Source organism: Castor canadensis, chromosome X (assembly GCF_047511655.1).
Source record: "Castor canadensis chromosome X, mCasCan1.hap1v2, whole genome shotgun sequence".
NCBI classification, from domain to species: Eukaryota; Metazoa; Chordata; class Mammalia; order Rodentia; family Castoridae; genus Castor; species Castor canadensis.
In genome coordinates, this window is record NC_133405.1 from 45,207,534 (window position 1) to 45,233,666 (window position 26,133).

General features: G+C 39.8%; 1 protein-coding gene across 1 annotated transcript in view; it reads left to right on the forward strand.

The window, feature by feature from the left end:
• Gucy2f (guanylate cyclase 2F, retinal) overlaps positions 1-20,399 on the forward strand; it is a 103,000-nt gene extending 82,601 nt beyond the window's left edge. The window contains exons 11-18 of the mRNA XM_074062464.1: positions 1,600-1,748; positions 3,852-4,015; positions 4,786-4,978; positions 8,199-8,373; positions 11,390-11,488; positions 15,135-15,229; positions 20,022-20,110; positions 20,202-20,399. Of these exons, the coding sequence (XP_073918565.1) occupies positions 1,600-1,748; positions 3,852-4,015; positions 4,786-4,978; positions 8,199-8,373; positions 11,390-11,488; positions 15,135-15,229; positions 20,022-20,110; positions 20,202-20,289 (1,052 nt within the window). The 3' untranslated portion in view covers positions 20,290-20,399. The remainder of the gene's footprint in view (positions 1-1,599; positions 1,749-3,851; positions 4,016-4,785; positions 4,979-8,198; positions 8,374-11,389; positions 11,489-15,134; positions 15,230-20,021; positions 20,111-20,201) is intronic.
• Positions 20,400-26,133: the final 5,734 nt, after the last annotated feature.

The window sequence follows — 26,133 nt, forward strand, 5'->3', positions numbered from 1 at the left end:
GCACTAAGTAGGATATGAAACAGCACTGTTGGAGTATTACAGCCATTGCAGGCTAGGACAAGTAAGGTTTGGCTCATGATACAGATGTTAAGAGTTGGGGGTGGTGGAGAGACTAAGGATGAGAAATGAGCCTGAAGAGATAGTTAGGGGCCATGTTAAAGAGCTTGGATTTCATTCTGCGGGCAATGAGAGTCATGAAGGAATTTTGAGCAAGAAAGTACCATGGTCAGATTTGTACTTTAAGAGTGGTTCTACTCTCTCTACAACAAAATTAGAAATAAGGGCAAAATAGTTTCTGCTTGGTATTGGGGGGGGGAGAGGGAGGGGGCGGAGTGGGTGGTAAGGGAGGGGGTGGGGGCAGGGGGGAGAAATGACCCAAGCCTTGTATGCACATATGAATAATAAAACAATAAAAAACAATAAAAAAAAAAGAAGAGTGGTTTGGAGAAATGTAGGCTGGAAGCAGAGGGAGCAGGTTGAGGCCCAGTATGGATTGATGGGGATATTGAGAGCTACTAATTTTCTTCATGCCAGGGAGTTTTCTCTCTTTGCAAAAAAGTCAATCTTGTTGATCCAGACAATGGCTTTTGGGTCTGAATAGGGAATTTAGGAACTCCCAGTTGAGGTCTAAGGCATCTGGAAGCAGAAAAATGTGGTAGATGGAGAGTGCCTCGGTTCAAATTCAGATCCCAACACTTATTAGCTATGTGACTTCAGGCAAGTTACTCTATGTTTCAGTTTTTCCATCTGTAAAAAGAAAATACAATTGGCTCCCTCATTCATTTGTGGTGAGAATCCAATGAAACAATACATGTAAAATACTCAGCACATAGTCTGATACATAGTAAATGTTTCATTGAAAGTGGACTTCACGGACCAGCAACCAGGAGGGTCTTGATAAGGCCCTGAACTGTTTACTCTGTTCTCAATTCCCTTTGCCTAGAAACTAGCCAGGGCCCAAGGCCTGGACTTGGGCTGGGCCTGGGCCTGCAAGAAGAACTAAATAGGTCTTTGGTGGGGATTGGAAAGCTTATATATATATATATATATAGTATATATATATATATATATATACACACTATATATATATATATATATATATATATAGTATATATATATATATATACTATATATATAGTATATATAGTACATATATATATAGTATATATATATATAGCTATATATATAGCTTATATATATATATATACTATATATATTATAACATAATATAACATATATATTATAATATAATATATATATGTATAATATATATATTGGGGGCAGGTGAGGAGAGCCAGGGTATTGAAAGTTACAACATTGGAATTGACATCAGATAAACTGCATCTAATACCTAGCAGAATCATGATAAAGTTGTGTTTAAATGATACCAATAGTTCAACTCATTAATTCCCAGAAGGTCTGATGTGGCCTTTGCAAAAATACAATCAGCATTCAAGCCACCTAAGGAGAAAGCAAAGGAGACAGTCTTTCTATGTTTTATCCTGACCAACCCCTCTCTTGGATAAACTAAATTGTTTTTGTTAAATCTTCTTCCTATTTCCATGATTTATAAACTTTTCTCTTCTTGCATCTGAGCAGAAATCATACAGAGACTTAAGAAGTCACCTCCTGTGTACAGACCAGTGGTTTCTCCTGAGTATGCCCCTTCAGAATGTCTCCAGCTGATGAAGCAGTGCTGGGCTGAGGCTGCAGAACAACGACCAACTTTTGATGAAATATTTAATCAGGTAAGGATCTGTGAATCTTATTACTGCCCAGAGCCATCTTGAAGCCAGTCTACCCAAGGCTAAGTCATTGGGCCTCATCATGTTATGGAAGGAGCTCTTTGCAAGGAAAATGTTCTCTTGGAGAAACAACCTTGGGAGTGGCTTTAAACCACCAGGCATTTGCAAAGATTGGCATTGAGACTGTTGGAAAATCATGGAACAGATGGGGCACCTCACACAGCCATGTTTTCTTTGAAGATCCTTGGAATATTGATGAGAATACCATTTCAGTGGTACCAGGTTATTTTTGGAGTGTTAGGAAAAATAATTTGTTGTTTTGAAAGGAAGAGAATTCAAATGTAGAATTCAAAAGGAGGAGAGTCCTTGGGTTCCCAGGGAACTACTTGAGGCAATAGGTGTATGTAAAGTGATAATCCCACTCCTTAAGATATTGAATTTCTAAGGAGGTTGATTTTTTCCCTAGAGGTAGACATAGGACTGCCGTGGGGGGGGCGGGGGGCGGTTGTGGAGGAACAGATAGAGCTCCTACTAAGGAAACTAGGTTGCATTTCCTCTGTTGAAGCATGCAGTTTAAGCTTTGTTGAAATTGCAGGATACTGAAACTGTGGTGCTCTCTATGAGTGCTGTGTCAGCTCTTGTGGAGAGGCTTTTGAGTCTGGCTAGAGTACAGCACTAAGATGCTTTATGAGTGGCAGGTATCTGAGGCGGAAAAGAGAAAGAGTTGGATTGAAAGCCTGAGGGGCCCTGCTTATGAAGTCATCCGTGTCCCCAGCTAACAATGTCTCCATTAGCCTGGCTGGATTTCTTGAGGACACTCAAAACAGGTGTGCAATAATATGGAAAAAGCAAAGGATTATAAAGGTCACATTTTTAAAAACTTACCATGAGGCAAGAGAAAGAAGCATTTGTCCTTGTGTTGCTGCTAAAGATGTTATTTCAGAAGGCAGCAGAGAAGCTGGTGATAGATGGGAAGAGTGCATATCATGCAGCCTTCAAACAAGCCATTGCTAAAGCTACCCTCACTAAAACGCTTCAGTGGAAGTTCAGCCTATCTGACGACAAGGCTAACCTCTGAATTTCCCATAGTTAATAGAACTTAAATGAGAAGAGAATAAAGTTCCCTAAGTTAAGCAATAGAAGGAGCCTGGAGGACCTGAATTGGCTGCTAAAGTTATCTCCAGGACCTTGGTGGACATATAGATGTAGATAAGCTGAGAAGGAAACTCCTAGTGTTCCCCTTAGGACAATAGGGGCTACATTAGAGCATTGTAGCCCAGCTGTATAAGAATGTTCATTGAGATAGAGCCTTTGAAGTCTACTTGGCAAAAGCATCACCAGTCTTTTATTGTTGTTGATGTAGCCATGTGCATGCTGAATATAACAGCATGGAGGGGGCTACTCCTCATGATTGCAATGCTATGTCAAGCTCTTTGTAGATGGGCAAAGTCCCAGGGGGATGTATTGAACATATGTGGCAAACAGCCACTTCTAAAGGATCAGGGCAAGACTAGTTGAATTTCTACATGACTCGGACTGACCAGAAGAGTGGGTATTATGGGGCACCATTATTCTTAGACCCCATGGTAAGAAATAGGGGTAGATCTTACCACGTAGATCTTGAGCCCTCTTTAAGTGACCAAGGAACATTCCACTGTCCAAGAACTGACAATACAGTAGCAGTTGAGGACAAAGATAATTTAGTAGGTCGATAATCTAGAATGATAAAACATTGCTTTCCTGCTCCCTTTCCCCTTACCTTACCCACAACTGGCCTGGGCTCAAGACCAGACATTGTTGCCTTTGAAGTGGCTACTGTTCTTGTGTTAGCATCTTTGAACTGAATGGAGCCTGCCCAGAGCCCCTTTGCTCAAACTTGAAAGAACCAGAAGGGTAGGAAAAAAACTATGTGGAGAGTGGGGAGAAGAGTCCTATGAATGGGCCAGCATGACAGCAAGGGTGGGCTGGTGACTTTTTGTGTTTACCAGGCTCATCTTTGCTTCCCTGGCACTTTAGAGAGAAGGATTTGTGATGAGGGGGCCTGCTCCATCATTTCTGAGTTTGGGAGTAAGCATTCCCTGGCTCCTTTTTCTGTTTTACTTTCAGTTTAAAACATTCAATAAAGGGAAAAAGACCAATATCATTGATTCTATGCTTCGGATGTTGGAGCAATATTCTAGCAACTTGGAAGATTTGATCCGGGAGCGGACAGAAGAACTGGAAATTGAAAAACAGAAAACGGAAAAGCTTCTAACACAGATGCTACCACCGTATGTGTGAACACCTGAGGAGTGTGAATCCTTATAACAGTGTGTTCCATTAAAAAAAAAAGAAGAAAAAATTACCCATCAACTAACTGCTCCCTCCCCCTGTCCTGCACCTTCTCTACTCCCAGTGGGTTTGAGTCACACCTTCAAATCAAAGTAGAATTGGAAACCAAGGGAGCAGAGCACACATCCTAATTTTCTACTACTTGTGGATCATGCTGGTCATTTAGGTTTTTTGTGCCTTGGTTTTTCTATATGTTAACTTCAAAACTTTGCCAGGCAGTTGGCCAATTAAAAGAAGGCAGCTCTTTGAGCTAATACAGGAAAGTAACAAGGGTTGTTTTTCCAGGTTTTTTTCTACAATTTCCAAATTTTTCTGAGCACCTTATCATGCTGTAACATGATCTTCTAGGAGGTAATTGAGGAAACTAGTTTCAAGTAATGGCAACCACCTGGGAATATTGCCTGAGGGGCATTGAGTAAGGAAGAAGTATTGAGAGCTGAAAAAACTCCAAGGCACGGACCAGGTCTATCTATTCAATGCTATACTCCAGCCCCTGACACAGGGCCTGAAACATTGCAAAAACTCAATATATATCTGTAGAATAAGTGAACAAATTAATGTTTTTATCCAAGTGACAGTCTCTTTCATCATTTACTTAGCAGTAATTTTTGGAGAAATTGTGTTTTGGCAGGTGTGTGTGTGTGTGTGTGTGTGTGTGTGTGGTATACACAGAAGCAGTGTCTTAGGCACAGGCATATCTGCTTTTCAGATCAGTTGCTGAATCCCTCAAAAAGGGATGCACAGTTGAACCTGAGGGCTTTGACTTGGTCACCTTGTACTTCAGCGACATTGTGGGCTTCACCACTATCTCAGCGATGAGTGAGCCCATTGAGGTGGTGGATCTTCTGAATGACCTGTATACACTGTTTGATGCAATCATCGGCAGTCATGATGTCTACAAGGTATGTTAATTAGTAGGGAAATACATTCCAGAGTGAAAGTTTTATATGAGGCTAATCTATGTGTATTCCAAAATTGAAGGATGCAAGTTTATAGAATGTTGTTATTTAAGAATGGAAATTTAAGTAGAACACCACTTCTGTTGGTATCCCATTAAAAATGAATATTTATTGCTTCCCACTTTTCTGAATAACAACTCTCAACTCAGCAAGAGATTATCAGAAAGATTTCTTTTGAGCTGTTTTCTAAAATTAGGATTAAAAAGAGGTTGACTAGAGTTATTGCATTTCACTGGCTGAGTTCCCACAGTGTAGGCAGTATTGTGCTAGGCACTGAGGGACAACAGAAGTATTGGTGTTTTGTTTATAGTTGGTGTCTGCTACAGAGTTCATCTTGGTAAAGTCTGTATGGATCTAATATATGCTATGGACATTTGGTCTCTTTTTTAGATACTGTTTTTATACAGGAAGGAACTTGACATTGCACCAGTGAGCTATAAGACCCAAGGTTCTTTGGGTTGCCCACCTATTGGTTTGAGGTCTGGGAAGTGATTAATTGTGAGTTTGAAAGCTCCTGCTTCTACTTTCCTCCTACTCCTTCAGCCTGTCAATTTCTATTCTTTCTGCCAAAGATTACAGAAGATGGGTAGAGAACAGATTACTACATTCATTCATTTTTGCATCATGCTTCCTTATTCTTGTTTTTATAGGTTGTCTTGTCTTGTAGGTAGAAAATAACTAAAAGTCTCATAGCTATGTAGGGACATTTCTACATTATCTGCAACATGGATACTTATCTTATTGATGCAGAAAGATGCCTCAGGCATCCCAATGTTTAGACAGCTCCTCTGTCCCAGGAACCAGGGCAGAGCTGGAGAATGAGTAGCTCCATTCATTGGATCCTTCATAGTAGTCTGAAATGTTCCAGCTCTCAAATCACACACAAGGCAATGTGTTTATCTCAGATTAGACAGGACCCTTTCAGGTCAGGTAGAGAGCCTCAGGGCTAGGCCAAGCCACCTAAATAGGGCTCAGAAATAGACATCATACCTGTCAATCAGCAGGAGCTGCAAGCTAATCAAGAAGCACACATGGAAACCACAGTGGAGGAAAAATCCATGGAATCAGGCTACCTGTCTTACCTTGTTGAACTCAAGCAGCCTGAAGAGAAAAACAAATCACTGAAAGCTAATTCAGTTGAAACTAAAATCAAAGATGATTCAGTGTGGGCAGTAACACAGCCACTGGTTTAATCAATCCAGCTGATGCTTTACAGACAATTGTTAGGGGGTCTTAGAGATGAGGCCATTAGCTATTTTGGTACTTCATGGCACCAGTAGAGAGTTAGTGAGTTGCTCCCAAGACAGAACAGGGTTATCTGACTCCAAAAATGGAATCTAATTTCTCAGTCCTTTTTATTAAAAACAGCACAATACAAAGGAAATAAAAATTGAACTAGCAGTGAATCACCAACCTGCTTGTATTTTCATTTTCCTTACCTGTAAAATTGGAATCACCTCCCCTGGTACTTGATAATCTGAAATGGAAGTGAGAAGGCTACTGCAGAAATATAAAGTTGGTGATTTGTTCTTAATTTTAGTTCTCTTGCCACCACCCCTATCTTAACCAGACTCTTATCTATACCTTTGCTTCCCTTAGTGTCCCTATGTTGGGTTATAGAACCCATAGTTTCCTATAGCAGTCTGTACAACACACAACAAGGCCCAGCAGTGCCAGGCTCCCTGCTTTTCTAATGTCTTCATACATATCCTCAGGACCACCTGGGTGACTAACTTATCATAGCTAAAGTGTCAATCAACTGGCTTTGATAATGGCCAGCTACTGAGTTTCCACTTCTATGTGACATTTGCATCATAACCCTTCCTTTCTCTGTGTAAACCAGCATGCTTATTTGAGAGCAGGGGTCTTTTCCTCAAACTGTATCAGGTTAGTCAGACACTGAATGGAAGCATGTTGAGGTACAAAATCCTACAGTTGCCAAGGATCATTGTTATTGGCTACATAGAAAGAGATGATGATGAACCTATTGCTGAATACTAAACTTTCTGTGGAGCTGAATCATAGCTACAGTCCTAAGGTTGGTTTCAAGACATATCTGTTTGGTGATGAGATGGTGGTGGTGGTGGTAATAGCTTGCACTTAATATTTCTTATCCTCTATCAGGCAGGTTTTAAGTGCTTTGATGTACATTAAGTTATTTAGTTCTCAGGAAAACCTATGAGGTAGGTATTGTCATTATCCCTGTTTTACAGATGAGGATATTGGAGCACAGAGAGATTAAGTGACTTGGCTCAGGTTTGTAAGTGGTGAATCTGGTGTTCTAACCAAGGCAGCATATCTTCAGAGTTTCATGATCTTCACTATTATTGAATTCTCTGAGTGCAGTTCTTTTAGGAAAACATATAGTAGTAACTATAGTAGCCCAGACTAACTAGTACATTTCATAGAAATCCTTTCAGCTTATTTATCTTTTAGATTTACCCAAAACACTTTAACTCACTGGTTATCTAAAAAGAGTGAGCACACTTCTGTGGGGAAGATGAAGGAGCACAGATTTGCCTTTATTTCCAGGTGTCTGGCTCTAACTGGTTCCTTCCTGCTGAGCTGGTGAGGGTCAGTGTTGCTTCTTCTCAAGAAGGTAGCACTAGGAGAGGAGGTAACTAGTGGAAAAAGACCCAGTTCTCAGACCTGTAAAGCTCTGAAAAACTAACTCTATCATATTAGCATTGTAAAGCAGAGGGAATAGAGTCTTTCTTGTCCTTCCTTTCTCCCATTCTCTATACTCAACTAAGGCTTCACTAGCTCATCTACACAAAATAATCTAGAGAAATGCTTATTGTGGGAGCATCTTTGGTACTTCTCCTGGGTGCTTCCCCATGGACATCCTAGGGAAAGTCTCAGACATTTCTCCTCCCACAGGAATTTCTTGGAGCCTGATATTTCTCTAGGGTCATTCAGGGGCCTGTGAAGTAGCAACACTTACTTCAGAATCTGTGGCTATGTGGCCTAGACATCAGTATTTTTATAAATCTCCTTAAGTGATTCTAATGTGCAGCTAGGCCTGTGAACCAATGATAGCCCCTCTCTGCCTTCCTTACTTTACAAGACCACCTGATCTCCATCATACCACTAAAACTCTGTGGGGAAAAAAGAAACATGAGAAGGTTACTTGCTTGCTGATTCTATTTCCCCCGATTTCCAGGTAGAGACCATTGGAGATGCCTACATGGTAGCCTCAGGCCTCCCCAAAAGGAATGGCAGTAGGCATGCAGCTGAGATTGCAAACATGTCTCTGGATATCTTGAGCTCTGTGGGCACCTTCAAGATGCGGCACATACCAGAGGTCCCAGTCCGAATTCGAATAGGCCTGCACTCAGGTAACAAAACAAGTTAAAGCAAGAGAACACATTCCTATGTGCTTTAGGGAAGACTAGAAAAGGAAGGGGAAGAGGGTGGTTCTTTCCTGATTCTTGGCAACTGGATTATCCAGGTGTCCAGGATGCTTAATTCCTTTATGCTTACCCAAGTTTGCCCTTTTCCAAGCATGTGAACCACTACAGTGGGCAGCACCCCTTGTAATATGTCCTTCTCAGTTTGAGCCATGTTTGACTATGCTGTAAATTAAGTATTTGTTGTATTTAAGATAATTCATTTAATTAACTAAAATCTCAATATTTTTCCCACACTTATTCCCTATTGTTGACTATATTCAAGCTCTCCCCCTTCGTTATATCCTTCCTATTTAACTTCACATATTCACAGGTATCTTGACAGATACATCCCTTTGATGTCACAGATACTTTGCTATCATAATATGCTCCTCATTTAGAATGCTGCTTCTCTGCTTTATTTGTTGATTCTCTTAGCCCTTCCTGCTCTCTACCATTTTCTGCAGAGCTTTCAGTGTACTGATCTCCTTGCTTTCTGTACATCCTCACCTCTAGTTTATTTCTCACTCCCTCCAACCTGACTTTCATTTTCTACCACAGTCTGATAATTCCTTTTGTCTGTCCTAATGAATTGCATTTTCCCCTACTTATTCTCCTGGGTAATCTCATTCTTGCCTATGGTTTAACTACCACATGTATGCTGATGTCTTTTAACTCCACAACTTCAAGACAATCTTTTCCCTTAAGCATCAGCATTGTATATCAAACATCATGTTGTCATTTCTACCTGTATATTCCACATGGTCCTCAGACTCAACATGTTTAAAACAGACTTATTTTCTTTCCATACAAACTTCCTCCTCTTCTTGTATTCTCTATTTCAGTTGGTGTTACCATCATTGACCCAGTTATTTCAGCTAGTCTTGGGGTTAATCCTTGACTCCTTCCTCACACTGACCTACATTCAACCAATTAGTAAGCTCTTGAATATTTTACCTTTTAAGTATTTCTTGAGTCTATTTTGCCTTGAGTGTCACCACTTAAGTCTTGGCTACCAGTATCTTTGCTTGGATCACTGCAATAGCATCATTTTGCTCCCACTCTTGTCTTTTCCCATTCATCCTTCTCATAGTAATCAGCATAATCTATATTAATCTATGTTGTCTTGTCTGTTCTATCATTAGACTTTTAGCTCCTTGGCAGCAGGAACCATAACTTACTCATGTTTTTATATTGAGTGCTTAGTACATGGCAGATGTTCATTATTTTTCTTTCAAAGAAAATCCCTCAGCTCTCATTCAAGCTCCACTTTCACATGTCCAATCCAAGCACAGGATACCTGTGCTTGGATGATTCACCATTGTTTCAAATATAATATATTCAAAATCTCAAGTCATCTTTTCCCACAAATGAGCATAAACTTGTAAGCCCATGCCAATTTTCTGTCTGATTGGTAATCAATCAGACAATCTGTTGGTTCTCCTTTCATATGTCTCTTTTATCACTCCTTTCTGGCCATTCACTTCCCATCATCACCTCCTTTGTAGTACATCATTACTGCAACAGCCATCTAACAGGTGTCCCTGGTTTTACTTTTCCCCCTTCCAGTGCATTCTACACACTGATCTGAAAATAAAGGAAAAGAATATTCATGATGTAATACCCTCCTCAAAATTCCTTAGTGGCTTAAGGTCCTTCATTTTATACAACTCACTTAATCCAACCTTATCTCCAATTTCTCCCAGCTGCCTGAACCGATAGACTGCTATCTGTAAGAGCTTCCCAATATTCCATGCATGCTCGATGCCAACCACAAACCTTTGATTTATGTCCCTTTTCCCGTATTTGAATCCTACTTACCCATCAAGACCCAAATCAAATCCTATCTTCTCCATTGGATACTTCTTGAGTGAGTCAGATATTAAAAAGCACCTTCCTTCATTTTATATATTCTTATAGCACTTCTATCAGTACTATTTATCTTGCCTCAGCCATACATTGTCTTGTGTTGTTGCTTAATTGCTTCCTGCTCAGTAGTCTTTTTTGTCAATTAGATTTTAATCTCCTGGACAACTTAAAATATTTCATGTCTTTTTTACTGCCCTTGGTGACTACCTCAAGGCTCAGTGTATAATTCTGAATGAGCAAGAAGTGAATCAAAATGAAAAATGTTTTATGGTTTTTACTTATTTTTATTCTCAGCAGAAATAATTTTTGAAACAAAACTATTACTTTAACTCAGGAAAACAGCAAAAAATGCTAAAAAAACAAAAAACAAAAAACAAAAAAAACCTTCAGCATAGAAACCCCAAAGAACAGAAAGTTGAAGGTAGGGAAATTTGTAGATACTGGTGAACTGACTTTTTGGTATGGATGCTGAATTTTTAAAAGTTACCCTGAATATCTAACATAGCCATAATTAGAATAAAAATAATTGTAAGAACAAATAGAAAATATTCTTGGATTATCTATGTATACTGCTCTTTCACACCCCTAACACAGATAATTGAAAGTCAGCTCTGCTTGTTTTCAGATTTTCCAACTGTCTTAGCAGTAATTCTCTTGAAAGGTAGAGTTTGGGAGGCAGATAGACCTATGAGATTCTTTCTTCCAATCCTTGGGTACAGGAAAGAGTAAATTTTTTCCCTTGCAATAAACGTTTTGGATCCCGAGTCACTGCCTAGGCTACTCTGGTTTGGTTTTTGATGCTTATTGGTCCGTGCTGACATACATAAGCATATTGGATATGACTATTATTTAGAACAGAGGTGTAAATCAGACAGGTAGTCATGTTGGCATCATTATAAACTTGCTTTCTCCTAGAGAAAAGAGTTTGTTATTCACTTATAAGTGTTTCTTCAGACTTATCATAAGATTCTCAGTGCTATTTGATCCAACTTTGATCCTTTTTGCAAAGCTACATTCCTTCCCCTTGTAGTGCTCCTCTATTAAGCATTGAGTGCATGCCTGTTGACCATAATCCCCACCTCCTGCTACCATATAGGACCCGTTGTTGCTGGAGTGGTGGGCCTCACCATGCCTAGATACTGCTTGTTTGGAGACACTGTGAACACAGCTTCTCGGATGGAATCAACAGGTTTGCGTGAGTACCTATAGATGGATGGATGGGATGGTGTCATCCTACTATTGGGAAAGTACTTCTTTTTCAGGAGAGGGGAAAGACAGCAGGGTACTGGTATTTTAATATTTTAAAGAAAAAAAGATAATTTGAGAACATTAAGATTTATCACATTTTCCTGGTCTTTAATAGCAAACCAGTAGGGGGTGATATTGGATTGAACATGTACCTATTTTGTTATAGAAATGAAGCTGTAGCTAAGTGCCACTGAACAGCCAGTCAATTTTATCAAAACAACTTTAAAATGTCTTTTGGGTAAAGGAAAGAATTGGCTAGCCTGGTGGGTGTGGGGGAGTCATGTTGAGAAAAGAACTAGGTAAGAGACTGACATTTTCAGTTTTTCAACTAGTTTGTGAAGACACACGAGTCAGTTGCCTCCCAGATGGCTGCTGTTTGCTGCTCCAGTCCTTTTTTGAACTAGTTAGGGCCTCAGGAGCCCTGGCCTCATCAAATAGCCCCCTAGAACTTAGTTAGCAATAATCCTTCAATCTAAGGAACTTGGAATTCTGAAATAATTAATTCCACCTTGTCTGTATGTAAAACCCCTAGCTTCTATCAACACAAGAATGGTATCAAAGGTCCCACTTCTTCCTCTCTTCTTTGAGAATAAAACTATACAAACTGTTACATAATTTGTCTGTTGCTGGCAAGATGCTGAAGCAATCCTTTCTTGGTTATTTACTACCACTACTGAGATACTATCAGGACCACAGTCGATTGCCTTTTACTTATATCATGGTTAAACAAAGCAAGTTTTAATTTCTCCATGCTATAGGAAAATCATAGAGAACATTATATTCTCTATGTAGTTTTCATAGATTTTATTTTAGAAAGGAAGAAAGAAAAGAAAGAAAGAAAGAGAGAAAGTCACTTAAGCCCTGCTTCTGGCAGCTACTAAGCAAGACAAGCTCTTCTCCAACTTCAACAACATATTCAAACTAGTCCCTGATGATATGGTGGCCTGTATCACAGTGGGTGGTGCCCTGTCTGACCCCACTCCCCATCACTCATGTGCAGAAACAGGCTTACACAATGGGTTCAGTCTTATTCAATCTAGCCTGTGCAGCCATGATTAAGGAGGCAGCACGGAACTCAGAAGCTGTTGTCAGAATAAATTTTCTGACATCTGGGAAAGTCTGTAAACTCCACAGATATGGTAGATGCCCTGGAAGTAGTCATTCAGGAACCGCTGTGTGAATATGACTTTACGTATGACTTTGCTCTTGAAGTGTGACCCAAGATGAAGTGAAATTGATCATGCAACTGCAATGCAGATTTGGCACAGTACTCAGGACTGATGTAAGTTTGTAGAAGGCTGAAGTCATATTCTGTCTGCACCATGGAAAACTCCACACATTTCACACTGGGAATATAGAGTTGAGAGAAGAAATTGAATTTTGAGATTTAGGCAGCACCTTGTCCAGTGATCAGGTATGAAGAAGAAAATGGAGTGAATCACCCACAACAGGTATTTATTAAGCATTGTCTATGCAAGGGAGGCATTGTATGGGATACAAAGAAGCATACACATGTGATCTCTGCACTCCAGCAGCTGGTTAGTGTGCTTTTGTAAAAGTTGATGAGTGCAAACCAAATATGGCATTGAGCTCTACAACAGATTAAAGATCTGTAAATAAGTAGCTTATAGGCCAGACATGGTGGCTTAAGCTTGTAACCCTAGCTACTTTCAGGTGAACAGAGATCAGAAGGATTGTGGTTTGAGACTAGCCTGTGCAAAAAGTTCACAAGACCCCCATCTCAACCAAAGGCTGTGTGTGGTGGTATGTACCTGCCATCTCAGCTATGCAGGAAGTGTAAAGAGGAGGATCACTGTCCAGGCTGGTCCTGGCAAGAACACGAGACTCTATGTAAAAAATAATGAAAGCAGAAAGATCTGGGGGCGTGGCTTAAGTGGTAGAGCATCTGCCTGCCTAGCAAGCATAACACCCTGAGTTTAAACCCCAGTATAGCCAAAAAAAGGAAGAGAAAAAAAAAGAGGTAGCCTCTAGTAACCTCATGTTGAATAAGAAACCAGGACATGAAGCAAAAGTCTATTAACAAAAAAGCAGTTTCATCATTATCTCCTTTGTGTGCAGTTGAATCTGCTGAGATTCTGGAATGGCAGTGACTAGTAACCCAGCCTTGGACCCTCCTTACTACATAGCTGGATGGTGGTTAGAATTATCTATCTGTCTCTTGAGCTCTGTGTTCCTCACAAGCAAGATCACTCTACTGAAAGGCTTCATGAAGACAAGATGCTAGTGAAATGGCACACATTTCTGACAGTGGGTGCACTGGCTGGACATGTGGCTTTTAGGAATACTACAACCCTTTTTCAGCAGAGGCTTTGAATAATGGTGAGTCAATGAGGAAGACACAAACAGTAGTACTGAGCTGTTAAGAGAAGGAAAGTGGTTGTGAATATATATGGTAAAAGATTTTTGTAGATTTTTTTCAGCCATGCCTTCCTACTCAGATTGTAATCAGCTTCTAAAAGAATGATTTTCTTTCTTTCTTTCTTTTTTTTTTTTAGCCGAACTGGAGGTTGAGTTCATGGCCTTGTAGTTGCTAGGTAGGCACTCTAGCACTTGAGCTATGCCTCCAGTTAGATTTTTATAAATTTTTTTTGGCAGCACTAAAGTTTGAACTCAGGGCCTTACACTTGATAGGCAGATGCTCTATCACTTGAGTCACTCCACTAGCCCACACAATGTCAAGCTATTGGGAATTGGCACAATGAATCCCCCATTTACAATGAATATATGCTAATAAAAATGAATAAAAAATAAAAGTAAAAATTTAAAAACCTCAAAAAATATAAAAGAATGACTTTCTCAAGCATGTTTCAGAGCAAGTCTTGGAATTTTATGTAAGGCTCAGCTATAACAAGGTATCGGTTCATAAAGTGACAGTTATCAGGAAGGTCAGGTATCTTACCTCTTTAACAAGGATTATTCTTCAATAAAGAATTACACTTAGGTTCTAAATAAAATTTTAAACAGATAGTTTCCCGTGTAAGGCTCTTATCCCAGGTTGGAAAATAATACATTCATGTGTGTATACAGCTTAAAGTACCCACCCAAAGGATGGCTATGAATGTCCATTTTGTTGTTAGAGGTCTTGGGATGTTTCTCATTGATGTTTTATTTTAAGGTAGTTGTAAGGATGTGTATGGAAAAGATACCTTTTTGTCTCTTAAATAAGATTGTATATAAAGCTTGGGAGTTCAGCTCTAGTAGCCTGTGAAAGAAGCTGCTGAAGTCAGACTTCCTTCAGAGGAGGTCACATTTCAGCTGAGAGCACAGAGGTGGTTGCTGGTTTCTCTATCTCAACTTCAAGCTAAATTAACACCTTTCTATTGCATGGCCTTTCATCTGAGATTGTGTCTAGGAGGCTGATAGGTGCTATAGCTAATGCCTTATTTGTGCCTTGTAAAAAGGCCATCGCTGCCCTTCCTCCTTCTGTGAAACCTTAACTAAAGTTTTCTCCTAGGACTTTGCTTAGGATCTAATACACTTTGAAGTAAGGGCATTTATTACATAGAAAATTTCTCATTGATTTACCAAAGAGAGAGAATAGAACTAAAGTCATACTTCTCCTTCTTTTACAGCATACCGAATTCATGTCAGTCTGAGCACGGTAACAATTCTTCAAACTCTGAGTGAGGGCTATAAAGTAGAGCTTCGAGGAAAAACAGAGCTCAAGGTATAATGTCTTTTTGTTTTTGGAAACAAACCACTTGGACACACCTGCTTCTAGAGAGGTTATGGTCTGCTGAAATAGCTTACCCGGGAGTCTGGAACTCACAGATATAATTTAGGGAGAATCTGCAGCCCCATTTGAGGTTGCTCTAAAATAATTCCCTTCTGCCTCAGTATTTTTCTCTTTGAAATATGGCTTAAGTAGGATGGAATCATTGAGAATTGAGACTCTTTCTGCTTTTTTCGGACTGTATGTTGCATCTTTCTTTCCAAAAAACCAGCCCAGAATTTGGCTTTCTAATGAGCTGCACCATTGTTTTCATTCCCTAACTCCTATTTTGTTTACTCTTTGGCAGTTCTAAACATTGTCCAATAAGCCACAGTATTGAGGATTTGGGGTTTTCTATTTGCCTGCTCAGCAATCATCTTTTGTGACTTTTCATTCACATCATTGGTCTACTATTTACAAAGAGCCTTTATATCTTTCTCCAAGGACCAGGAGGAGCAAAGTTATTTTCTATGAAAGACAAACATTTTGTAGCATTTTTTTCTTTCTGTTGGGGATATCACTTGACCTGGAATTCAGGATAGGATAATTTTCCTTTTTTAAAAAAATATTTCCACTGGATTCTCTTCATATTCTTCTGGATGATCCCAAAACCGTTGACTGACTTAGCTTAAGAGACCCAAGGGATCTGATAATCTTACTGACTCATTTTCAGATGAAGAATTGAGGCCTAGAGAAGTGAAGCAAATTGAGAGGGTTACGCAGTCCATTGGTAGCAGAATCAGGCTAAAACTTGGGAAGTCTGGTTTATTTCTATGATTCTATGCAGCACAAAAGTGATTCTTTTAGTGATTGTTCTTGGACAAAGCAAAAGCAGGGCACTGGGTGATGTGCAACTTGTTTCTGTCATTGGTACCCTTTTCCCTAATGGTGGTGATTTACATGTAAGTAGATTTCAAAAATTAAAGGTTGAGAGGTATGATTTAGCCAATCACATCCTTTTCTGGCTACTGTTAGTTCATCTCTTCCAACAGAACCTTAATATCTTCCAGTGGGTGGGATGAGTCACAAGGAGACAGAGGCTTTTTGCCACCTCTTCAGAGAACTTACACAATGAGAAGATGGGGGCAAGGATGTTACTTGGGCAGTAAATCAAATTCCCCAACGTTTTTATGATCCCTTTATACATTCTGTCATTTCTCATCAGAGGAGGACAAAGGCAGCTTGGTTTCCTGAAGGCCTTTCCTCTATGTTGCTGACCAGAGAAATTTCATTTGAAAGCTGAATATCTAAAAAGGTACCACTTTTGAAACTGAAAAAAAGAAGCAATGTGCCCCCACCCCATGGTTTTTATTGCACCATAAATGTTGAACAGGAGCACTTGCCTATTTGGAGTTTCAAATACAAAAGCAAATCTCACTTCAAAAAGGACCTTTGAGGTTCATGGTTTCTTCCACACCAGGGAGTTTGGGAGCATGCTGCAGAAAGTTGTAGGAAAAGCCTTTCCTTCCTTCCTTCCTTCCTTCCTTCCTTCCTTCCTTCCTTCCTTCCTTCCTTCCTTCCTTCCTTCCTTCCTTCCTTCCTCCATCCCTCCCTCTCCTCCTCCCTCTCTCCATCCCTCCCTTCCTCCCTTTCTTCCTTCTTTGGCAGCCCTGGGAATTGAACTCAGGGCCTGCCACTTGAGCCATGCCCAGCCCGTTTTGCTTTAGTTTGTTTTTGATAAGGTGGCCTTTGACTGCAATCCTCCTAATTCCACCTCCTGAGTAGCTGAGATAACAGGTGTGAACCACTATACCAGCCCAGGAAGAGCCTTTTCTTAATGCCACATTGGCCCTTGGTTATTGGGGTGGCAGGGGCCTTATGAAGAAGAGAGATTAAGAAAGAGATACTAAAAAAAAAAAAAAGAAAAGAAAGAGATACTGAGAAAGAAGAGGAGAAGGGGACACCAGAGGGAAAGAAGGGGTAATGAATGGGAAGCTTCTTGCTGAAATTTTGTATATACCTAGGCTTAATAGTTATCTTTTCCAGGGACATTCATACAGATTTGCATTCTGGAAGGATTTTTCTAAACGGTTGTTGTCAGTCAATTTGTGTTGTAAACATGTTGCTAGAAGAGAATACAGTTTGATTTTGTCTATGAATTCTGGGGTTAAATAGTATTTGACTCTTAGGTGCATAAGCATTAGTACTGTTTTGCAATTTTGGCTTCTTTCCTCAATCTCTTCCATCCTTCCCCTCAACTCTTAACATATACATATTTGCATGTGTGCATGTATTCATGAGTGCGTATACACACTCTCTAGCAATTGAGCTAAGAAATAAAAAGATTATATTGGCAGATTCATGAGGACTAGAATGTCTGGTCTCTAATTCTTGTACTGTTGGTGACTTGGTGTGTGACATTGGACAAGTAACTTCATCCTCTCTGTTCTCTGGTTGATCTACATAGAGGCCTCTTCTGACCTGTGATTATCAGGAAGCTCATTAAATTCACAATCTGCAAAATTCCCAACAATTGCTTTTTGAACTCTAGACCTACCCCTTGACTCCAGTGTACCTGAGAAGTTATGTGGTGTGAAAGGAAGAGTATTTAAAATGAGGAGTCTAGTACACATGGATTCAAGTCTCAGCTAAGCCTGCTTATTGACAAAGCATTTAATCTCTGTGAATCTCAGTGTCCTCGTTTACTGAATGAGAATGATAATAAAACTAACTTCTAGGATTTTGTGAGGATTAAATAAGATGGGAGATGCAAAAGTATCTTAAAAGTGTCATGCTAAAGCAAGGTGTTAATATTTTGAGGATCTCTAGGACTGCTCAGGTACTGATACTGGGTCAAAGAATTTTCTTTAGGCTTTAGTTGTTGCTATACTTGTTTTCCCTCTTTCCCTGTCTTAGCAGAATTGTGGAAGTGGGGTGTGTAAACAGAGAGCTAGGATTCTTAGAATTCTCCTGGATGAGCTCCAAAACCTGAGAGCCCCTGGAGCTCCCCTGCATTCTCTTTGATTTGGAAGCTTGTTTGAGCCTATACCACTCTCATCGTCTTTTGCAACCACTAGTTTTGGCATCATAGTATGTCCCATGACCCACCCTTATCTCCGGATAATCCACGCTCCCTTGGAAATTGGCATGCTATCCTATGGGTCTCTAGATCTCAAGACAGACAGTTAAATACGGCTGGGAGTGGGTTCTTCAAGTTCGAGTTTTAACAGTATGTTTTACCAAAAGGAGGTTCAGTGAGCCTTAAGTGTTTCAAGTGCTCAAGGGTTGAGAATTCTAATTAATGGAACATTCTGATTATTTACTGAGTAACTGTCTGTACAAGACATTTCATTAGGTACTGTGAGGAAAAGAAAGAGCTTTAGAGACAGTGGAGTTGGACTTAATGTGTTTAGAATCCAAGAGATGGCTTGATAGTTGTTTTTCTTTATACTGTGAGCTGCTTAAGGTCAGAGCCATTTCTATATTCTCAATCCTGATACAGGAAAGGCAAAACCAATGAAAGAATGAGTGATAGAATGTATTCTTAAGTTTTTTATTTCTTGTGAAAACAGAATAGATCCAAAGAATCCTGTTGTTGGACGTTTGAAGGTGGGTTGGTTGCTGATTAATAGATATTGGGCTATTGTGGTATTATTTTCCTACTTGTCTCATGCAGGACTTGTTCAGAGCCTTGAACCAAATATTTGCAAAATTCTTTAAGATTCTCCAATTAAATGCGCTAATTGTTATTATGGCTGTTTTCATTATTAAGGCATGAATATATGTGATGTAAAATAGAGAACAATGGATTTGATCTTTAAAGGGAGCAAGTTTAATTGGCATTTCTAAGTTAAACAATTTAGAACTACTCCAAATGAGAGCTACTGAGAAGAAGACCATATTTAAGATTAATGAGTTGGAAACACATCCCATTACTTTTCTCAATCTTGGTAAACCCATTTTTTTCTAATGGATTAGAGGAAATGAGAAGATAGTCAAAAGATAATTGAAAGGAGGAGAAAAAAAGGACATTGAAAAGTAGGTTTACTAGAAAGAGGGGAGGGCAGAACAGAAGCAGATAATTTGGCTCCTCTTTGGACATCAGAGTGATGGCCCTGGGGTGACTAACTTGGGTTTATCTTCCCTTTCTCTTCTCAGACCTATGATTCTTGACAACCAACTAACTTTGTTGTAGATAGAAATCTCCTTGCCATCTTGCCCTACCTATAAGAATCAGTCGGCAGGAAAAAGGAATACTGCAGAAGTGTAGACTTCTTAAAGTAACCAGGATGCCCTGGGCTTAAAAACAAAGTTACACAGCCTGTTTTCCATTTCTATTTCATTTTGGGGATTTATGAGAGCCATTGGATGGCAGGGTGTGGGGACAAGCAGACTCCAAATGCATATACTCTAGATAAAACAGACAATGACTCATGTAATGCCAAAAGATTAGGGCAAAAATAACAAACAACATCTTAAATTGAGCATTCAGATGTTTGGTTACTATGAAGCCAAGCATCCACACATTCCCAAAGATGGAGCTGTGTGTAGACAAAACATCTGGATGACAGCTTGATATGGTGTTCACTTTTCATCAGGCTGCTCTGGCAGTCTATGGAGCTTGCCTAAGCCTCAGGTACAAATAGTAAAGAAGCCTTATAGAAAGGAAGACTCCAGGGAGTGGTGACGAGGAAAGCAGAGGCAATTTCTGAGCCAACTAAATGCTTATATCCTACTGACAAGAAGTACTGCTTTAGAAAAGTTGGTTATTGTGTGGTTAAGATTTTCCATATTTTTTTCTAATAAGGGTAAAGGCACGGAGGAGACCTTCTGGCTGGTTGGAAAGAAAGGCTTCATGAAGCCTCTTCCTGTGCCCCCACCAGTGAGCAAAGATGGGTAAGTAGAATTGACACATAATCAGAATCTTCCTATGTCCTGTTCTGCCACACTCTCTTCATTACCTATTTTGGTGTCTCCTGCCCTACAGGCAAGTGGGCCATGGCCTGCAACCAGCAGAGATTGCAGCCTTCCAAAGAAGAAAAGCAGAAAGGCAGTTGGTGAGAAACAAGCCATAAGGTAATGGCCAGCAGGAAACAGAGCACAAGTACTTTCCAGATTTTCAAAGCTGAGGCTCCCCTTGGCATGTGAGCCACTCTTGGCCTTCAGTTGTTTGGCATAGTGTGATGTAGCTGGTGAACTTCCAAGCTCCACTGAGTTGGGAAAAACCCTTGTTGTGGGGAGGCCTGTTGCACGGTGAGCTATACTCAAGGGAAGTTGGCTACCCTGGCCTGAGAGGGACCCTTGCCTTCTGTACTGATAACACATTTGGATGCTAACAAGTCTGGCCTTGTTATCCAGTTATCAGGCAGGTGCACCTGACTCTTTCATTGTTGAGCATCTGAACCACATGGTGAGCCACCTCAGATCTCTAGAGACTTACATTATCTAGGCAACACAGTGATGTTGCAACTACCTCCTTTTCTTGGGATCTATTGGCAAGACCATCTTGAAGGGGATGCTGATGTCATACCCTCTGGAGGCATTGCTTGATCCCTTCCAAGGTTGGCATTGCCAACCAAAATGAAGACTGGCTACTCTTTAACTGCCTGGATTGGATTCAGGATGATTTTCCTCATCCCTCCTTGGACAGGATGATTGTGAAGCAGCAACAGCAAACTAATGATCACGACATATTTATCTCTAAGGAACTATTGCTTTCTTCTTTTCCTTCCAGTATCTCTTTTCATCTTTTTCTTGATTTCTTACTGACTCTTCCATGGAAACTTCGACCCTAAAGCCCATTGCTCCCTGCTCATATCCTTGGAAATCACAAGATTCTAAGGCAAACATTAGAGCATTTCAACACACTCCTGGTCCCTTGCTCTTTAGCATGTTCCAGAATAATCACAATTCTAGCAGCAACTACCAAAGGCACTCACACACTTCCTATTCACCTCTGTGGACTTTATCAATTTTCTTTGACTGTTTCTCTCCTAAGAAAACCCCAATGTATCTTTATTACTGCAACAATTGCATGTACTATGTCCTAGTCATACATTTCTGTTTCAGAAAGGCTTCTGTACTGAGCAAGCAGCTTCTCTGTAGCCTCATGTACTACCTCCTAACTTGCCACTTTCTGGGGTTTGGCTTTGTTCTTCCCTGATGACCAACATAAGCAGATAAGCAGCTGGGACACACAGTCATTCAGTTTCTAGAAACATTCTTTCCTATGGGTGGGGGAACACAGGTACACCATCAGTCACAGACATACAAACGCTTTCTCCACTCTTCTCTCCCTTCCCTTCTCCTCTCTCCCCCTCCCCCCGCTCCCTTTGTTCTATGTCACAGATATCAAAACTCTCTCTCTCCCCTGTCTTCTCCCCTTCTCTCCCCTCTCCTCTACTCTCTCTCTCTCTCTCTCAGTTTTGGAAGCTCTTGAAAGATTTCCTTTGACAGGATGGTGCAGACATTGGAAGCACTGTATAAGAATTCATCCATTCCTAAGAATGTGTTATGCTTTGCAGCAGAAGATACTGCAGCTGACTCACCATTATTGGCTGTGTGCTTAGTGGTGCTTTCCTGGCATGCAGATAGATGTAGCTTAGGCCATTTACAAACTCTCTCATCTGGATCCCCTGACAGAGAGCCAGCTTCTGTGGACTGTGGTTATATGAAACATTGAAGCCACTGTCTCGACAGGAGATTTAACCTCTGACCCTTGCCTCATCAGTACTTGTGCTTTAATTAGCCTGCTAATTGATAATGATGGCCGTGGTTGCCTGTGAAAATCACAAAAATCCCCAAGAAGAGCACCCTTGACAGCTTTCAGAAGGCTTGACCTAAACCCAGGAACTCTCAGACACCTCATTTATCTCTCATTAAATATCCTATATTAATGTCACCCAGCAACCACCTACTCCAGAATGTTTCCAAATTTCTATGAATTTACAGGCTGACCCTTACTGGAATAGAGCCAACTTACAAATAACCTGTGAATGTCTCTGACCTGCTGCCAACATCACGGGATCTGTTGGGGAAAAATTGAAATCTTTAGAGGGCCCTTTGTGGTCATACACAAGGAAGAAAAGATTCTGTGGAAGAGGCACAGGTGCCTCTCAGGCAGCCCACACTGTTGGCCCGGTAGCTCTTATCACATGTCCCAAACATCTACCACTTCTCAAATCTGCTTTTCATGTCATCTGGTTACTTCTAAATTTCACCAACTGGGGTTAATTTGAGGCTGACAAGTCATCTCTTTTAATCATAGACTTGCCTTTTGGAGGGGAAGAACGAATTAATTACCCATATCTCAATGAAGGTGAACTGAACTAGCTGTCCAGGAAGACCTGGCAGTTTCATTTGATTGGAATAAGGCAAAATAAGGTAGTTGGCAGTTTTAAAGAATGGAGGGTCACAGTGGCAGACTTGGGAGAGCAATGAGTCCCTGGGAGATGGGGGAAGGGTAAAAATTAGTGTGAAGTTGGAAAAATTAGTTTAATTTCCACCTCTTTCTCTCACACATTTTATTTGAATTTCCTTTGGATTTAAAGGATGGGGCGAAAGCACATTTGTCCCTCTGCTCTCAGGACTCAGGACCCTCCCCAGAGTTTTAATTTAACTCTGCTCCATGTGGGTTAAATCGGCCTTTGCGGACTGGCTAGAAATCTGACTACCACATATATAGCACAGTTTCTATGGAGGAAGGCATTCCAAGTTCCAAATCACTAACATATAAATTGTTAGGACACACCTCATCAGTAAGTTGAGGACTACCTGTATATTAACATGCCTCCTTTTTTTGTTCAGTTTGTTAAAAGAAAAACCTTGTGAAAAGCAACACCTAATTATGCAAACCTAACCAATATAATAGTGTTTATTTGATCTAGGGAAGTTTAGCACTTTGTACGCTCGTCATAGAGTGGTGGTGGGGGTTGGAATCACTCATATTGAAATCTTGTGGAAGGGCTAGGATGGAAAAGGTATTCTTACTGTTTTCTCTATCTCCCACCCAGGAGTGAAGGGTCCAGTATTTGAATCTCCTTTTCGTGAGGCAATGGAGAAGCTCACTCCAATTCAACAAGTTCTTCTGCCCGGGCAAGACTTTAGTGAATGACTATACTTCCTAGGATGACCAATCTTTAGAGATATTCAAGCTTAATTCCAGCATAAGGGAGCTCCTGGGAAGTAACTTTGCTCATAAGCTTTGCTCACTACTCAGCTATCACCAAAAAGGCTATTCGAATGTAAAACCTAAAGAAGGAGAGAGAACCCCTTCCAACTTCAGTCATTCCAAGATAGCTGGCTCAACTTGGACTAAGATAAGAAGGTCCCTGTTTTTTCAGAAAATAGTAGGAGTCACTTTGTTTCCTTTTTCATTTTGTTTGAATCTCTAGAAAGTATTTAATGAGCATAATTTATAACTCGGATGCTATGATAATAGTGCCAGGGAAAAAATCTTCCAGCAAACATATATGTGAATCCCAGTCCACTGTGACCTCAGTTGGCTAGAATGCATGGGGAATAAAGGGGAGGAAAAGAGTCTGGTTAATTTTGTTGTTTGGATAACTGAGGGCTAAGAAGGAATTTCTTGGTTTTCTTATTGCTTATTGTTCAAAATCCTTCCAAAACTGTTGTCTCTTTTCCTATCTAAATAAAGAGAATCTAGGCAACATAATTAAATTGTCCTTGCTAGGTGAGTATCACACTGGGCTTCAGAGGCATATTCTGAACATGATGGAATAAATGTAAGAGACATTGTCAGAATAAAAGTTATAGAGGTCATAGAACCAACTGAACATTTCCCTCAAAGTTTTTACTTTCTCTCCCTTCTCTTTCCTACCATGATTTTCAGCCCACTACTTCTGCCCCTAAAATAATCCCTTTCAGCATTTGTTTTTACTTTATGCTTTTAGTTTTCCAGATTCCACTTTCAAGGAATTATTGGCAGTGGCTTGCCATAGTCACATGAACTAAAGCAATAAGTCTTAAGTCACAAGCATGTTTAAAATGGTTAAGCAAGCTTTTCCTCCCTTTTATTATAAAAATAATCTCTTTATTAAAACAGCTGAACTCAAACATATCAGCCAGCAAAGCAGTTAATTCTTTTTGAACAACCCCTTTTAAAGAAAGAAATGCCTAAGGTATAATTTGGTATCTTTCTTACTAATATTTAATTTTTCCATTGTCAACTCACCCCAAACCTGAGTTCAAGTCAAAAGCACTTCCCAGCAAATTTCCCTCAACCTTCAGTCACAGCATCCTTATACTACTATCTCTTAATTTCTCTCACCCTCAGGTGGTCTGTTTAACAATGCCAGTGTTCAAGAGGATGCAGAAAGGCTGATATGACCATTTAGCTTTCTAGAGCTGAGTTTTTAATTCCGTTTTTTGTACCTGGTACAGAAGGAAGAGATATAAAATATCATCCTCTACTTGTGTCAAGGTGTCAGTCAAAAGTTGAGTTTTTAAGATTTCTAGAGAAAGAGAAGACCTAAGAGGTGTTTCAAAGAAACAGGGCCTTCACATCTCCCAGAGGAGGTAGCACTGCCTTCTAGACTGAATACAGAAAGGTCACTGAGGATGAGACAGGAGGATTGGGTCTGCAGCTATGGGGCTCTGAGGATCAAAATTCTCTAAGGCACAATCCAGTTCTCTAGCCCTAGGACTTACAGTCCCAGGTATGGGCCTGCAAAATAAGCACTCTTCAGCTAAATTTTTTTATTGAGCAACACAATGCAATGAGAGTGATCCCTAGCTATCTGTATCTGATCCTGTCTCATATTTGCTTCTTTAATATTTCACTAGTCCAGCATGTCAACATAGTCTTTAGCCTACTAAGCCTGTCTTGTTCATAGTTGCATCTTCCTTTGCTTAATCACTCCATCAATTCTTGGATTCTTTTCCACTACTGCCTTCTGCATTGACCAAAAGTGAGTTTTCCTCAATTTGCCTTGGTGTTTTTAATTATTTGAGAAGAAGAAAAGCATTCCCTACTCTCGTTTGATTTAATTAGTGGGGTATAGCCTGATTTCTACATGTAACTGATTATTTCTATCAGTTTGTTACTACTAGCACAGTGGCTGGAGCTGGTAGTTAAGGAGACCAAAACAATTTTTTCACAGCTGTTTTCTTAAGTGTCTTATATTCTTTGTATAAGACAAAATATTTCAAAAACAACTTAAATTTTCCAACAGAAATTTAAATTAGTTTCATCATATCCCTTACATATTTTTTCCTGTTATTTGCGTCTTCTCAAATGGATTATTGGGAAAAGAAAGCCAAGTGCTAATGAACTGCAAGTTTGGTTTTGCCTATTTGAGGTTTCACTCTACTTTGCAAACATAACAAAACAGTCATCTATCTCATGGGAGATTATTTAAGTTCTTTTCTTTACATTTTTTTCCTACAGATCTCAATAGCAATATATGTTCATTTTAGAAAATTTTAGAAAACACAGAAAGACACAAAGGAAGTTAGAATTGCTCAAAATCTATTTAAATCCTTTATTCTATTTTGTCTTTCCTGTTTGGGTTCACTTCATAGACTATTACATTATTATATCATCCATTCAGCCAAATAATACTTAAATCAGCTGATTCTCAAATTAATTCATTTTGCTTTTATTTTATTGTTAGCAATTATGCTTATTTTTTGTTATAGAGTTTGAATCTGTTTAGATTGTGGGCAGATTTCAGTGGTCCACTTGTTCTTTATTTCATTTGACATAGCAAAGCAGAAGGCTATCTACCTTATTAGAGGGCCATAACTTGATTTACTACATAAAGCTATTCTGTGAAGAAGTATCATTCCAAGGACTTCCATTCTGCCTACTTTGTCTGAGACTTAGTATAAATAACTTTACTGTCAAGCTACTCATATCATCACATTCCAGTCCTTAATCTAAATGAAATCAACTTGTA